We start from the raw sequence: 14,666 nt of genomic DNA, 5'->3' as shown, positions 1-14,666 counted from the left end.
CCAAACTATTACTCCACTAATTTTTCATTTCTACCTTCTCATTGTGTGAGTATGAGATACTTTTTTCTGATACCTTTTTGTCCATCCTCATCAGCAAAACCCCATTTGCTTAACAATCACTTCCCCCCAAAAGAGCTGATGGTCTCAGTTTCAAGGTCAGAGTAGATGATTACTTAGGAAGGACATGTAGCAGAGTAGGCAGGTCTCTGCTATAATCTTGTTTATTAAAGTCTTCATGTCCCTTGTAGAATATAGGGTATTAGGAAGAATATCTCTGGGGTGGTTATTCTGTTTATTTGTAACCCTGACAGATAGTAGAGACTGGACTAGTCCAGCCAATGCTATTATCATTGGGCATTTATGATTTCTGCTTTTCTTGTGCACTGTTATCATTTCCAGAATATGAGTCTGTAAACACCTTTAAGCAGCTCCCAGCCTTAACATGAACTGGGACAGAGAGCATAGTTAGCTATGAACTTAGTGATGCATATAATCACATATAGCAGGTCAGAGGCAAGTTAGCAATTCTGAGATCCTGGACAAGCTCTCCATACTGCAAAGGAGAACTGGGATGGTTATGAAGTTTCCTACAAAGCAGATTAGAGGACTGTCCAGAGAGCTGACAGTTATTATTTTGTTATGAATCACTTCACCCTTCTAAGTAGTATATGCCATATGCTGAACGTACTTAAATAAAAGACCCCTCTCTTGTTTTCCTTGTTGTATTTTTTTAATTAAATAAATGAGGTAAAAGAAGAATCCAGAAAGAAAATAACTGGGGGCAGGAGGCCAAGTATGGGGGAAAGAAAGGACAATAGCTGGATTTAGGAACACACAAGTCCTCAGCTCCAGTCCCAGTGCTAATAGAGAGTCCCTGAGGCTATGGCTCAATTTTGTGAATTTGGTTTGGAAGGCTGTAAGCCACATGGTGGACTATCAGTCTCAAAAGTTATCCAGACGTGCTTTTGAAGAGCCTGGTGGTTGTGTTCATACAGCTGGTCTTCAGCATACTTAGACCCCAGTCAAGAAGGACAGCCACAGCTCTCCCCTCCCTGGGCTTTTCTCTACCACCCCTATACACAATTTGCTCTTATTACTCCTTCCTTTCTCATTTCCTTGCATGCAAACTAAAAATAAAAACAAAAAGTCACGTGGTTTCTTTGTCCTACTTTTTTCTCCTCTGGTCTGTCTTGTCTCTGTCTTGTGTGTCCGTCCCCTCCATGTCTCACTCTCTGCAGAACCTCCACCAGCTAAAACAGATTCAAACCTTGAAGCAGATGAACGAGCAACTGCAGGCTGAGAACAGGGCCCTGACCCGAGTGGTGGCCAGACTCTCGGAGTCCATCGAGTCCTCGGACACCCAGGAGCTCTAGTTCTTGCCCTTCTTCTCCACCTCACTTCCCTCCTCCACTACTTCAGGCAGGTTTACTCTTCTTGTTGTACCCAGAAGCCCTGTACTCATCCCCTCCATCAGAGCCTCTTGTGCAGGTCCCTGTAAATCTTGGTCATCTGGAGATGGAAGGAGCCAGGAGTAAGACAATAGAATGGGACATAACAGCCTAGGTCAAGGGAGGCTCATCTGAGCCGGCAGTGTATTTGATAAGATCACTACATCACCTTCTAGAGACTGAATATGGATTTGCTCGCTTAGCCAAGGGCAATGGCTCTCAACCCTGACTGCATGTTAGAACCACCTGAGTGGGAACTGCTCACATACACAGGTGCCTAGGCTAACCCCAAAGAATACATGGGTTGAGACCTATGCATCAGTATTTCTTCAAGCTCCCCTACTGATTCTTTTTACAACCAGGTTAAGAACACAACTCTTTGAATACAAGGCAAAACTAAATCCCCACATGTGACAACATTGCTGGGTTGAGAGAACCAGGACTGTGGCCCACTCCACTACCAGCAAGAACATCCTCCATCTCACCATTGGAGCAGAATTGAATAGTATTCTTTGCCTCCTTCTGCAATAGTTTGCTTTCTTCTCTTTCCTTGGAGGTATTTCTCTTATCCCTGTCACAGATCTCCTTGTCCTAGGGATGTGTGCCTCCCCACCCCAAGTGTGTGGCTATGAGGCAGAACATAGCCTGTATAAATGAGACCCTCAAATAGCAAGTCTTTCCCTAATGGGACTGGGCTTTTCCCTAATGGGACAGGCAATGGAGCAGAGAGCAGGAATTTATTTTCAACTGAGAATAAAAACTGAGAGCTGGAGCCTTCCTCTGGCTGTGGATCTGAAAGACAAGCTCACAGGCAGCTTGTTTTCCCATCCCAAGATAGTGTGGTAGGGTCACCACTGCCCTGACATGAGTTTTTAATTTTCAGTAACAATCTAATTAGTCCTGACCAGGGCCTGTTCTTTTTTCTGCCTATTTGCTTTTGCCTTCGGGGTCAGTAGCTAGCAACTAATATCCACTAGAACTAAAGCACCCAATTACCATAGGGCTGAGCTAATATCCTGCTGCAGATGCTATCACAGGCAGAAAGAAAATTGAAAGGGATGTGCTGCCATGGCCTGGCAATGAGCACCCAGCATAGGTCCAAACTCCATGCTTTAACATTCACCTCGAGACTCCTGGGCTGAGAGTATAGCTTGGTGATTAGCATGCTGAAGGCCCTGGGTTCGATGTCCAGTACACACACACACACACACACACACACACCACACATACACACGTATACACACATACATACACACCACACACATACACACGTATATACACACAGCCCACATACACACGTATACATACACACGTATACACACATACACACGTATACACACACCACACACACACACACACACACACACACACACACATACACACAAAGATTCCTACAAAAATTTGACATGGGGCAGAGACCCCAAAAGATGTCCCAGTTATTTTTAGTTGTTGCAAGACAATGTGGGATATGGGGCAAGACTAAATCTTATCCTTTCAGTGGTCAAGAAGCATAACAGGGATGGAAGTATGACTCAGGTGGTACAGCACCTACTTTCCAAGTGCCTCCTTTGCAAGTGTGAAGCCCTGAGTTCAAACCCTAGTTCCACCAAAAAAGAAGAGGGAAAAAAGAAAAAGCATGATAACAGCTATCATTTATTAAGGCCCAAGCTGAGTGCTTTGTATGTTTTTCCTCATTGATTCCTCAGAACCATTGTATATATTTTTAAAATGGAGTCACAGGTTAAGAAACTTGCCCAAGGACACTCAAAGAATAAGTGGTAGAACCAAAATTCAAAGTAGTTGTGTTAGGTTCCAAAGTCCTCTGTGATATAAGTTGTCTGTATATTTGTCACAGAGTTTTAGCCATTTGTTAAGCATATGACATAAATAATGGAGGAGGATATATTAAGCAACTATAGTGTTTCCCAGCTTTGCAGCTGAGGGATGAAGGACACCCTTCTTCCTTCTCAGTGCTTTGACTTCCTGTAAAAGGTTGACTTCCAAAGAGCATTTACCTACCAAAAGATTTGCCACTGTAAGGAATGCCTTTGGCCTGGTACATGACCTTCAACAAGGACAGCAAACTATGGCCCACTTCATAGTTCTGTGAGCCATACCAGTAGTCAAAAAAAAAAAAAGTCCAAAGAAAATTATTTCATAACATATGAAATTCAAATTTCAGTGTCCAGAAATGAAGCTGTATTGGAACTGAGCCATGCTCTTTTATCTCTGTATTCTCAACATGTCTATGACTACTTCTTTGCTACATCAGTAGAGCTGAGATGCACCATAAACAGTGTGGCCTGCAGAGATATTTACTCTCTGGCCCTTAATAGAAAATGCTTCCTGACCCCTGCCACAAGGAAAGATGGAATGACTAAGCCAAGCTGGCAGTAGGATCAAGAGATTTTTGCCCTGCTTTTTTTTTTCTAATAGTCCCCTGGAGAAATCATCCTATCTCAGTGTGTGGTAAGCTACTTATCAACAGAATAGAAAAGAAGAATCCTTTCTACTTCCCATGTAATTGGAAGCAAGGCAGCTCAGGCAACTCATTCTGAGACCCTCTTGCCCACACTGGCTTTGCCTTGGCTCTCTCTGAAGGTTCAGGACCCATGGCTCCTTCCTCTGTAACAGTCCTCATCATAAACTATAAGAAGTAACAGTTGAAAAAACTTGTACTTGATTTTATTTGTCCAAGGTATCTTAATATCAAACTGTGGTAAGATGCAAAGTTAGAAATTAAGAAGCTGAGATCCAGAGTGATAAAATGATAAAGCTTTAAGCCTCACATTTGTATATTATATTCACATATATGAAAAATGTTTAATAATAATTTAATAATTCTTTAGCATTAAGTGACTATCAGATAGTACTGCTCATTTCCCCTTCTCTCTTTTGAGAGTGAAGTTTAAGAGGCTTCCCACCTCCCCCTTGATTTCTACATTCCATTTGTACTTTTTTACACTCCCTTAAGATGTCAATTGTAGTATGTTGCAGCTGTGAAATTGCCTTGTCCAACTTTTTTTTCCCAAGGAATTGAATTCTTAATGTGGAAATAAATCACCAAAGCTTAACGAATTGTTTGTAAATTAAAAAAAAAAGTGCAGCTCAGTTCTGACTTGATGAGCTGCTAAGCAGTGAAATGTAAACCTTTGCCATATGTAGCTTCTTCCTGCTATGGAATCCTGTTACAGAGTTAGAGTTTTCAGAGTCAACCCAGGCTGCAGGCCCGAGGATAGGGATTAGAGAAGAGATGGGAAGGTAAAACATCATGAAACCTCCTTGGGATTTTTTTTCTAAAAATTTTTATTGAAATGAGTTTCCAAGTACTCAATTCTGATGAACAAAACTACAAGAATAGAGGCATAAAAGGGAGGATGGCCAGAGCTGCCTAGATTGAGTTAGTATGGTAGGAGAGACAAGATCAAAAGACTAAAACTCTAACTTTATATTTTCTAGATTAAATCCTTCTTAGTAGAGTTATAGATTACTTGCCTGCCCTCCCACCTTCATGGGAAAACTCAGTGGTAGCGGAATACCCAGTATCACAAAACACATTATAGACATCAACATACTTGCTCATCTGTTACCTCTTGTCAGCCTCCCAGAGTCCCTGCAGAGAAGTTGAGTGATTTGCATTAATGACAGTGACAATGCTGGGATTTGTTTCTGCTCTATAACAATTTCAGTGTTTCTTTTTCATCCCTACTTCCACCTTTGATAAAGGAATGATCTTTGGGCACAGCTGGGTTCAGTATCATCTTTGCCATTTAAATAGATGGGTGGTGTGGGAGACTTGGTTCCCTCATTTGTAGAAATAAGGATAGTAGTTGTATCACAGGTTCATGAGGCACTTAGTGAGGCCCTCTAGCACAGTGTCTCCCACATTATAAATACAGTGTTTTCCCTTTGTTCCCCTTACATGCTTAATGATGTAACCTGTATCTTCCCTGCAAGGTTGAGGAAACAATAGTTATATTCCTTCAAGTACAGCTAGATCCCCTAAATAGTTAATACATAGCTGATAGCTAAAACTAAACAGACCTAATAAGACCTGAGCCCAGGCTACCCTTTTCTGTGGGCATTGCCTGACACAAAGGTCCTGTAGGTTTAAATAATTGATCAATGAAAGGATATCTGCATTGAGCAGATGAGGATATAGATTTCTGGAGCCTTCAAGGTGAAGATATATTTACCCATTAACTTAAGTCTTGCTACCAAAAGGACCACACATAAACTGTACCCTTATCAACAGCCCATTAAGATTTTTCAGATGCATAACATACTTGTCAAAAAGCCTGATCACATAATAAAGACTTGGCTATCCAAGTTGGACCTTGCTTTTCCTTTGTTCCACAAATTAGACAACACTATATGTCATATTCCAAGATGACAGAACTGATAGGGTTGAATCTCTACTCCCTCCCTCTCTCCATAAGCATCTGTTGCCCAGAATTATAACACCATCCTCTGAAATTGCTGATAAGGTCTCTTATATCTCTTGATAACTACCAATAGAGAGTTAAAGAGAAAATTTAATATATGCCTTGTATTTGCTGTAACTAGCTGTTCTATGACCGTATCTGTTACATTCTCTAGTTTTAATGTTGAAAGTAGGTATGTGTAAAGTGACTAGTTAGAATTTTGAAGGGTTCTATTCATCAAAGGCACTAAGAGGAAGACCTTTAAATCATTCTGGCACATGGTAGAAAAGCTAAGTTCTGTTCCTCAGCCTGCATTCTTATTTTTCATGAGCAGTGGAACAGTGATCTCCTCTCCAAGTCCTTTCTGAATTCCTTCCATATGTCCTCACCAGCCTACTTTGGCACTCTCCTCAATTTCTCTAGACTAGAGGTGAGTTCAAGGACAGGAAAACTGAAAACAGCTACTGGCTCAATAGAATAAAAGGATATGCAAATATGGAACATGAAGCTTACATACAAGGAAATAAGTTATTGCTGCTAAATATTCTGGCTCAAAAAATGAGGGGCTTTGGGCTCCCCAAACATTAGCATTACTAACTCAATAAATAGGAAGATTCAAGGGAATTTCATCCCTGGGTGAAGGGGTGGTGACAGTTCCTCACACGGAAGGCCCTGTTCACTTGCCAGGCTGGCCTGGTAGAGGAGGTGATCATTGCAGGCTCTAACACACCTTTCTCTTTGTCACCCACCACAGGTGTTAACAGAGCTGAAATCCGACAACCAGAGGCTGAAAGATGAAAATGGTGCCCTCATCAGAGTCATCAGCAAACTGTCCAAATAGAGCATGCTCCAGACTTTGAAAGGGAGGACAGCAGTTTCTGCCCTGCCCCTCCTTTTCCAGTTATGGCCTTCCAGCCAAAAAAAAAAAAAAAAATGAATGTTTTGGTGGAAGGACTCTTTCTGATCATCTTCGGACACCTCCTCTGCACTGTACATTTTCTCTGCACTCTCACACCCCTCTCCCAACTTTTATTGACAGTTTTAATTGAAGCATGGTTGAGATCACTCAAGCCATCTGGAGAAGGCCTTGAGGAGTAAGCCAAGCTCAGCTATGGGCCCCAGCTTCCTGCTCTGCTGCTTTGTCCACATTGGAATTAATCCAAACATGTAAGGCTTCTACCTACAGCCTTTACACTGATATGAGTGAGTCTTGTGGTGGCCACTCCAGACTCTGTCTGGGGTGCCAAGAGAAAGCACAGGATGTGAAATTAATAATTGGACTGCCTCAGAGCTGTGTGTTTCCTTAGGGTCCTAGTGACCATGACTTTGCATCAAGACTCTCTGTTCTTCACCTCTCAGGAACTGACTTATTTTGATTTTTTCTATCAACAACCCAGTAACATCCTTGACTAGTCTTAACCTCTATTCCTTCCTTTCTCCAAAACTCAGATGGCCCTGGCTTCACTTACTCTTTTCCTTTCTGTCCTTTTATTCTCTCTTCCTCTCCAGGCCCTTACCCGATGGTATAAAAGCTGGCATAGAGCGCCTGACCTCAGTTGTCTTTGGCCATTATAGAAAATCATTATTCTAGAGTCTTAGAAACATGGCTGTCATCACTCTGGAGCTGTAGTACTATCACAAGCCATTTCCCCAAAGAGCTAGGATGTGTGTGGCAGAAGTATCAGTCCATTCTTCTCATTTCCCACTCGTGTGCTCCTTGTAAAATGATTTTCCCTATTAGAAAATCTGGGCTCTGCATACCCCAGTCTGCCTCACCTCAGTCCCTTGTTTTCCTGTCCACTCTAGCACCTGTTCTAGTGGGAGATGAAGTCATGCGAGGAGGCCTGAGAGTGGGGAGGGTAGATTATTGGGAGCTAGACTAGGGGATGGAAGCAGACTGGGAAGACATGTAATGTTGAGAGTAGAGTATTTGTGGACACTTGCAGCATTTTGATTATGCTGGAGGACAGTGGTGATTAGACTTAGGGAGGGAACATTTGCTTTCTTAGAAACTCCAGCAGGAGAAATGACTGCTTGGTGGCAGTTTAAGGGAGTAAAGCGCTCTCAGCCCTGAGGAAGTCATGGAATTGGAGAGGATCAAGGCCCACGAGTCACTTGGCCCAGCTCCATCACAGGGACCTCTGCTGCCTTAGCTTTGACTCTTGCTCACATAAACTTCTGGGGAAGCATCAGTGATAAATGCTTGAAGCTTCCGCAGCTCTCAGAACCAGAGTTTTTACTAATCTGCACATGGATGCTCCCTTCCTAGTCCTTTCATGTGGCATGCTTTTATTCTTTTTAGTACTGGGATTGAACCCAGAACCTTGTGCTTACTAGGCAAGTGCTTTACCACTTGAGCCACACCCCAGTCCTCATGAGAGGCTTTTCATGCCTGTCAAATCTTGGCCATCCTCCTCTAGATTAAAACAGCCTTTTAGAATATCATGCCCAGACCTAGACAGAGTACTCCATAATTCCAGCACACAATTAAACCATTACTTCTCAATGATGACCCAACATTAAAGGCACATAGTGTTTACTTTTTGTGGTTTTATTCCTTGGTTCATTTTGGGTGTGCAAGTCATTTTAGTGTTGTCAGTGATGCTCAGTGCTCAGATTGGTCCATTCTCTTAACATATACTACCTCTGTTAGTTTCTTTCCTGAAAATGGAATGGAGGATTGTTTTCTGTGACCCTCTGAAACATCCCATGCTCTTAAACCAGAAGCTGTAATTCAGGATCCCAGTTCCAGAATAGAAACCATGCCTCTAACAAAACACCAGTTTTAGAGCATATAAGATTCTGTCTTCTGTTTCCACCCATTTTCAGAAGCTGCTCCTCTCTTAGGACTTTGTATTATCATGGGGACACCGTATGCTCAGTTCTCAGGGAACGCTGAAGTGGAGTGAGAAGCACCATATCTTTCACTATAATAAACATTTCCTTCATTCTAGGGAGAGGAAATCAACAAGGTGTTGGCTAATTGAGTCTCTTGGCACATCTTTGACACTGGGGAAGAGAGAATTGTTGCCTCTTTCTCAGGAAAAAATATTATTGGGGAAGCATTTTGCGCCTCCTCCAGTCCATAGACCAGGTAAAGGAGTAAGAGAGAGCTCCCTCAGAGCCCTTTGTGCCTTCCAAAGCATGGGAGACGAGTTCTCAAAGCTCGGGGGTTGTTGCACCCTGCTGCTTTACACAGCCCTGCCATAGCACAGGGTGCTTCCTTTTAACAGGATACTTACAAGCTGAGGAGTACTGGATTCAACAATGAAGAACCCATGAAAGTGTAAGCCATCATGGGTGATTTCAGGCGCATTCTCTAAAGTCATTAATTCTATGAGACAGATAACTGAATTCTGGTCTCTTCCAGAGAATAAAATGTCATTTCTTCAGAGCCATATTGACTAAAAGCCCCACAGGGGCTTGGTGGTTATAGGCCTTCTGATAGCCAGCTGCCCTCCTTGGGTGCTGGCAACCCCAGGTCTCCTTTTCTTGCGCCGCTTGGTCAGTTTGAGACTATGGTTCTCTCCAGTGGCCACCGACCCCCATCCTCACTTGTTGACTTGGTATTCATGAGCCTCCCCAGCAGCTCAAGCTGAGAAAACCAGCTGCAAGCTGCCAGCTACGTGGGCTCAGCTCTGTCATGTTAGAATGGGGAAGAGAATGTTCTCAGTATAGTTTCATACCCTCTGTTCTCTGATTTGATATTTTTTTGATTACCAAGCCACACCTTTGGGAATAATGATTAGGCCACTCCAGAAATTCTCTGGCTGGAATTTGCCTGTTTGTCTTTCAGGGCTACTGAGCCTTTTCTGATTACTCCAGGGTCTGATGGCTCCCAGCCCCCATCTCAGTCCCTATTGTGAGGGTTACACACATCTCAGGTGTTGCCTCTGAAGAATCTAAATAGGCATGGCTTGGGCTGGCTACTCAGTGCACTAAATTCTCTCATGGGCCAGCTTCATTCATAGTTTCTGGAATCTCCTTGTCTCTATGCAACTGAGGGATACTTGCTTCTCTTCTGGATTTTCTCTGGTTCTATCGCAGCCCTCACCCCATTTAAAGAGATGTAAATGCATTTGTTTTTCACCGAAGCCACTGGTGGATTTCATATCTCTCTTTGAACATTTCACCCACTCTCCCTGCCTGAAACAAAACATATGCTTATTTGACAGTTCCACCCAGGAAGTGAGGATAAAATCCCCCTTAACCTGTAGACCCCATAAAAGTATGTGCAAACTGCTTGCTGTTTTCCCCAGGAGTATCTCACTGAGCCAGAGATGAGGGAAGAAGAAACTCTCACAGCCATACATTTTTCTAGGGCTCTGGATTTCTGGCCCCTTTGCAGCCTCTCCTAGCCACAGACAGACACTGTCTTCTCTCAGAAAAAGATAGTGTTTCTGTCCAGACCATTGTGCAAGAGAGGGTCTTCACAGTGTTGGCACTCATTAAGAGGAGGGCCTGGGATGAGCAGAAGCCTAGGGAAGAGAGGACTGTAAAATTTGCCACTTGTTTTCATACTCTTTTGCATTTTAAATGGGAAAGCCTAAAGGATTCAGCAGCTAAGCCAGTGAGTAGGGCAATACCTAGTTCTACCCCAGATGAGCCACTGATTCCAGAGCAGCTTAGCAGTGAGGCCACACTGCAGGAGCCCTGGTGTCCCTTCTAGTCCTACCAGGAATCATCGAGCCCCACAGTATATGCCCGCACTGCACTTACCTCTACCCAATTATCAGTCAGAGGTGGTCCCTGCACAAATCTAGGCCCAATTATAGCTGCAGATCTTTGTTGCCATTCTTATTTTTAAGGCAAGTCAAGTGCAGACCCCCTCGAGGATGTGGGTTTCTCTGACCCAGTAAGCAAGGCAGCTTTGAGGGCAACATACGGTGCTATAAGAATAATCCACTGGGATTCTGCACATCTGAGTTCTGGGGCCAACTCTTCTATGTAGCCATGTGACCCTGGGCAAGATAATCTATACAAAGTTCCTTTCAGCATAAAATTCTATGATATATTCTTTATTAGGAAGATCAGAACAGTTCTTAAAGTTGAAATTTCTGCTTCAAAAATTTCCTCCTTTTATCTTAAAAAATTCAAGACCAAAATTCTTGTTTTCTTCCAGATTCAAACTGTTTAACATCAGCATATCAAGGTTGACTTCTCATCCTTGTTGGAAACTGAGTTTAATATTGAGGGTAATTGAATGGTGTTGCAATTGCTTTCCCTTGTAAAAGGTTTGGTAAGAATATTAAAACCTGCAGAGATGGAAATTGGAGCTCATGGGGAAATGGGTAGAATACAATTTGTTGCAGGCAGCCTTGGACAAATTGTTTTAATAGGAAATAGATATGCTGTTTCCTAGGTGTCCTCAATCACCTCTCCTCAGCTTTCTCAGCTGTGATCTGCACTGGCTCTCAATATCCAAACAGCAGACTAATTGCATTTCTGCTTAGTACCAGCTGGTCCTAGTCTTGAACTCTGCCTTTGCAACAGTAAGAGTTTTCCTCAGTAAAAACCCTCAATCTTTGGTTCTGTTGAGCTCCTCCTCTGACTTGAGGCTCTCAGAAGAAGGTTCCGATGCTGTTCAAGATGGTCTTTCCTTTAAAGCAGGTCTGCAGAGGAGTCTATGAGAGCAGTAAGCATTTACAAACCATACAGCCACATTGCATAGAACAGAACTTGGCTCTCAAGACTCCTGCAGGTCTGGGTTTGTGCACAGTGAAGGGCAGAGACCCTGGAAGTAGAGGTGGCCTGTGTTCTATGTTAGGAAAAGAGCAAATGGCCAGGGGCTTTGAACGTGAGCAGGATGGAGGCTGTGAGCACTGGAAGGAAGAAAATGAAGCTTCAGCACATGGAAGTGAATTCTGTCTCACTGATGACTGCATCCCTCAGCCATCAGCTGAGCAGAGGTTTTAATCAGCCTCCCTAATGGGTATTGACACTGCTTAGGAGCAGTAGGCCCTGCCAGGGATGGCTATCAATTGTTTGTATCTGATTAGATTTGAAAAATAGATCAACTTCATTATAGCCCAGAAACTGTCATTGTCACAGCTACTAAGGAATGAGGTGGTCTCTTGAGGGCTGAGGAAAAACAAGCTCTTGACCAGCCAGTCAGCAACTGCATCCACGTCTCCTTGAAAGGCGGTGGTGGGTCACAGTTGACCTGATGTGTACCTTACAACCCAGTGTCTGGAAGCCTCCTTGGAAAGATGAGAGGAGGGAGTGTCTAAAGACCCTGGCACTGAAGCATGCTCTGGCCTTGCCTTAAGAAGCTTTGACAGTTTGAGGATATCTTCTAGCCTGTGTGAATGCACATGCAGCTTATTAGTCCGGGGCTTTCACAGTGAGGTCTTGCTTGATTAGAAATGAGAACTTAGAAAACAGTCTTACCCAAATGTAGTATTCTGTTAATTCATCTTTTGTTTTTCACCCTCCCTACCAGTTCCCCAAAGGACTTCTCTGAGCCGTTCACCAACTCATTTGCTTATCATTTTGAACTGTGAATTTTCCAGTGACATTTTGTTATTTCTCCAAGTTTTCCCCTAATGCTTCCAATAAAATTTTACTTGGGTGGTCCCTGAGGGTGACACCAGGATGCTCTTATTCTCTTCCAAAATAAGCATACACCCTTCCCCCTTCTTTTCCCTCTCATCGCCCTCCACAATCTTTATACCTTGCTTCCTCGCTTGAACCTGGTGGTGCTTTAGAGGGTTTCTGTCAGTTGGCCAAGATTCTTGGAGGAGTGTGTCATATGCCACACACCCCCATCCCCTCTCAAGTTTCAAAGCTCCCTGGCTGTGCCAATGACCGTTCAGAGAGGTTTGACTTGTAGGCCCACATGACTCCTCCACAGCTCGGCCAAGGAGACTGTGAGTAGCCATGTCTGGCTCATTCCATCTTTCATCCTGAGAGGTGTGACTAGTTCCAGCTTAAAGCAGAAGTATGTCTTCTCAGTACAAACTGGATCAGTATGTCAATGTATCTGGTAACAGCAACCTCAGTTCATTCCTGCCTGGCAAGAAAGGCACACCGACTTGGGGTGGGGGGGGCGGTTTGCTCATAAGAGCCCCTGTTGAGCTCCCTAAGCCAGAGGTGGGGATCAGAGCACAAATCCTGAGCAAGGGACACTGGAGAGCCAGCATCAGCTCAACTCTCTCCAAGGTATATTTGCCCTTGGTGTTCTTGCTCCAAGGTATATTTGCCCTTGGTGTTCTTGCTCCCAGCCCTGAGACATTGAACAGATTCCAGCTTGTCCTCTGATGTAAAGGCAATTGGAGGTAAAGGACACCAGGAGGCAGGCCACTGGGGTAGAAGAGGGCTCTGAGAGGATGCAGCCTCCAGCACACCCCCTTTTCTAGCCAGCATCTCTTGAATCTCTTAGGGGCGCCACTGGCTGGTACCTCAAGGAGGGCGGTGATAGCCCTGAGGGGAAGGAATGTGTTTCCCCTTACATCTCAATAACAGCCTATTCTCAATTGAATACTTCACACTCAAGTCTCGGGTTTATGGTGTTCTTCCTTTCATGCTTCTTCTGTCCAGACCTTGATGAGGCAAGGTGAAAGGAGCCTTTGAGAATCACCACACTCCCCATTTTAGTGATAGCATTTTTGTCTCTGCTCTCTCTACCCTTCACTCCTCACCTTACTTCCACCATGGTTAAAGCACCAAATGTAACCATTTTTCAGCTGGTTTGTGTGGATTAACTTCAGTCCATTGTAAATACACCTGGGGCGGGGGTGGGGCTAAGGGAGGGGAAGCCAAATTCGCTTTGTGAACTGAATGTATTTTTATGCAATTTTGAGTGGCCTTTCAACCCTGAGATGGATGTTTTACTGGTTGTTGTTAAGTAGTATTAAGTATTCTGTGTTTGAAAGTTCGGGAATAATATTCACATCTATATGATGCCTGTAAACACAACAGTATTTATAAATGAGTAAATAAAAATGTGTTTTAACTTTGTGCAGTGGGATTGGTAGACTCACATCTATCAAGGCCTCCATGGGGCCTCACCGACAGCCTCCTGCAACTCCTATCCACTTAGAGGTCTCTTCCTCAGGGAGCCCCCAAGTGAGCCTACCTGAGGGTGAGTCTCTGGGAGCACCAGAAGGGGTTTCCTAGGTGGATCGGGCCCAGGAAAAGCCGAGATTGAAGGTACAGAAGAACCATATGAAGAAATCAGGGTTCCCAGAGGCTGAGCATGTGGCTATTTTAAGGAAGAGAGGAGGGCTATGTGACAAGGCGCTGAGCCCGCCTCAATACACACTAACATCCCGCCACTTCCCCACTAGGGAGTCTGAGTCCAGAGCGGCAGTGGTTTTTCTTGGGCTCATGAAGTCTCTTGGCACCACCCTTCATCTCTTCTGTGTGTGAAGGTTTTCCTTAGGTCATTATTTGACTCAGGAGATCCAAAATCATGCCCTAGTTCCAAACTACAACTGTAGTTACCTTGGGGGTCATTAGAGGTTACCACTAAACAGCCCAGACCAGGGAAGGACTGTGCTGGCCTCCTGTCGGCTTGTGGGTGGGTAGCCAGGTTCCACTCAGGCAGCTAAGGTTCAGGTCTGGTTGCTTACGCAGCTCAGCTGTTTTCTACCCAGCGGAAATCCCTGGTCACTTGGAGGGAAGTCAGGGAGGGAAGATTTGTTTCCCCTGCTGTCACCCAGCTGTTTGCAGCTCAAGCAGCAGCAGAACAAACACATGATGTCATAGCTAAAGAGTTTAGACCTGTCCAGGAGCCTCAAACTAGAGGAAGAGAAGCATGTCTTCCATTGCAAGGGGCCCCCAGACAGAACTG

General features: G+C 44.0%; 1 protein-coding gene across 6 annotated transcripts in view; it reads left to right on the top strand.

Moving 5' to 3' along the window:
* Positions 1-13,831, top strand: part of Ppp1r12b (protein phosphatase 1 regulatory subunit 12B) — a 216,694-nt gene extending 202,863 nt beyond the window's left edge. For 3 of the 6 annotated variants that reach the window (XR_012439039.1, XR_012439038.1, XR_012439041.1), the window contains 2 exons: positions 6,627-13,033; positions 13,065-13,831. Coding sequence is in view for 3 of the 6 variants with exons in the window: in XM_074048626.1 (XP_073904727.1) it covers positions 1,239-1,373 (135 nt within the window). In the remaining 3 variants the exon portion in view is untranslated. Of the gene's footprint in view, positions 1-1,238; positions 2,835-6,626; positions 13,034-13,064 lie in introns of those variants that run through there. The other 3 variants (XM_074048626.1, XM_074048625.1, XM_074048627.1) reach the window with 1 other exon arrangement.
* Positions 13,832-14,666: the final 835 nt, after the last annotated feature.

Source organism: Castor canadensis, chromosome 11 (assembly GCF_047511655.1).
Source record: "Castor canadensis chromosome 11, mCasCan1.hap1v2, whole genome shotgun sequence".
NCBI classification, from domain to species: Eukaryota; Metazoa; Chordata; class Mammalia; order Rodentia; family Castoridae; genus Castor; species Castor canadensis.
The sequence above is the reverse complement of the archived record's forward strand: the minus strand, read 5'-3'. Positions and strand labels throughout refer to the sequence as shown.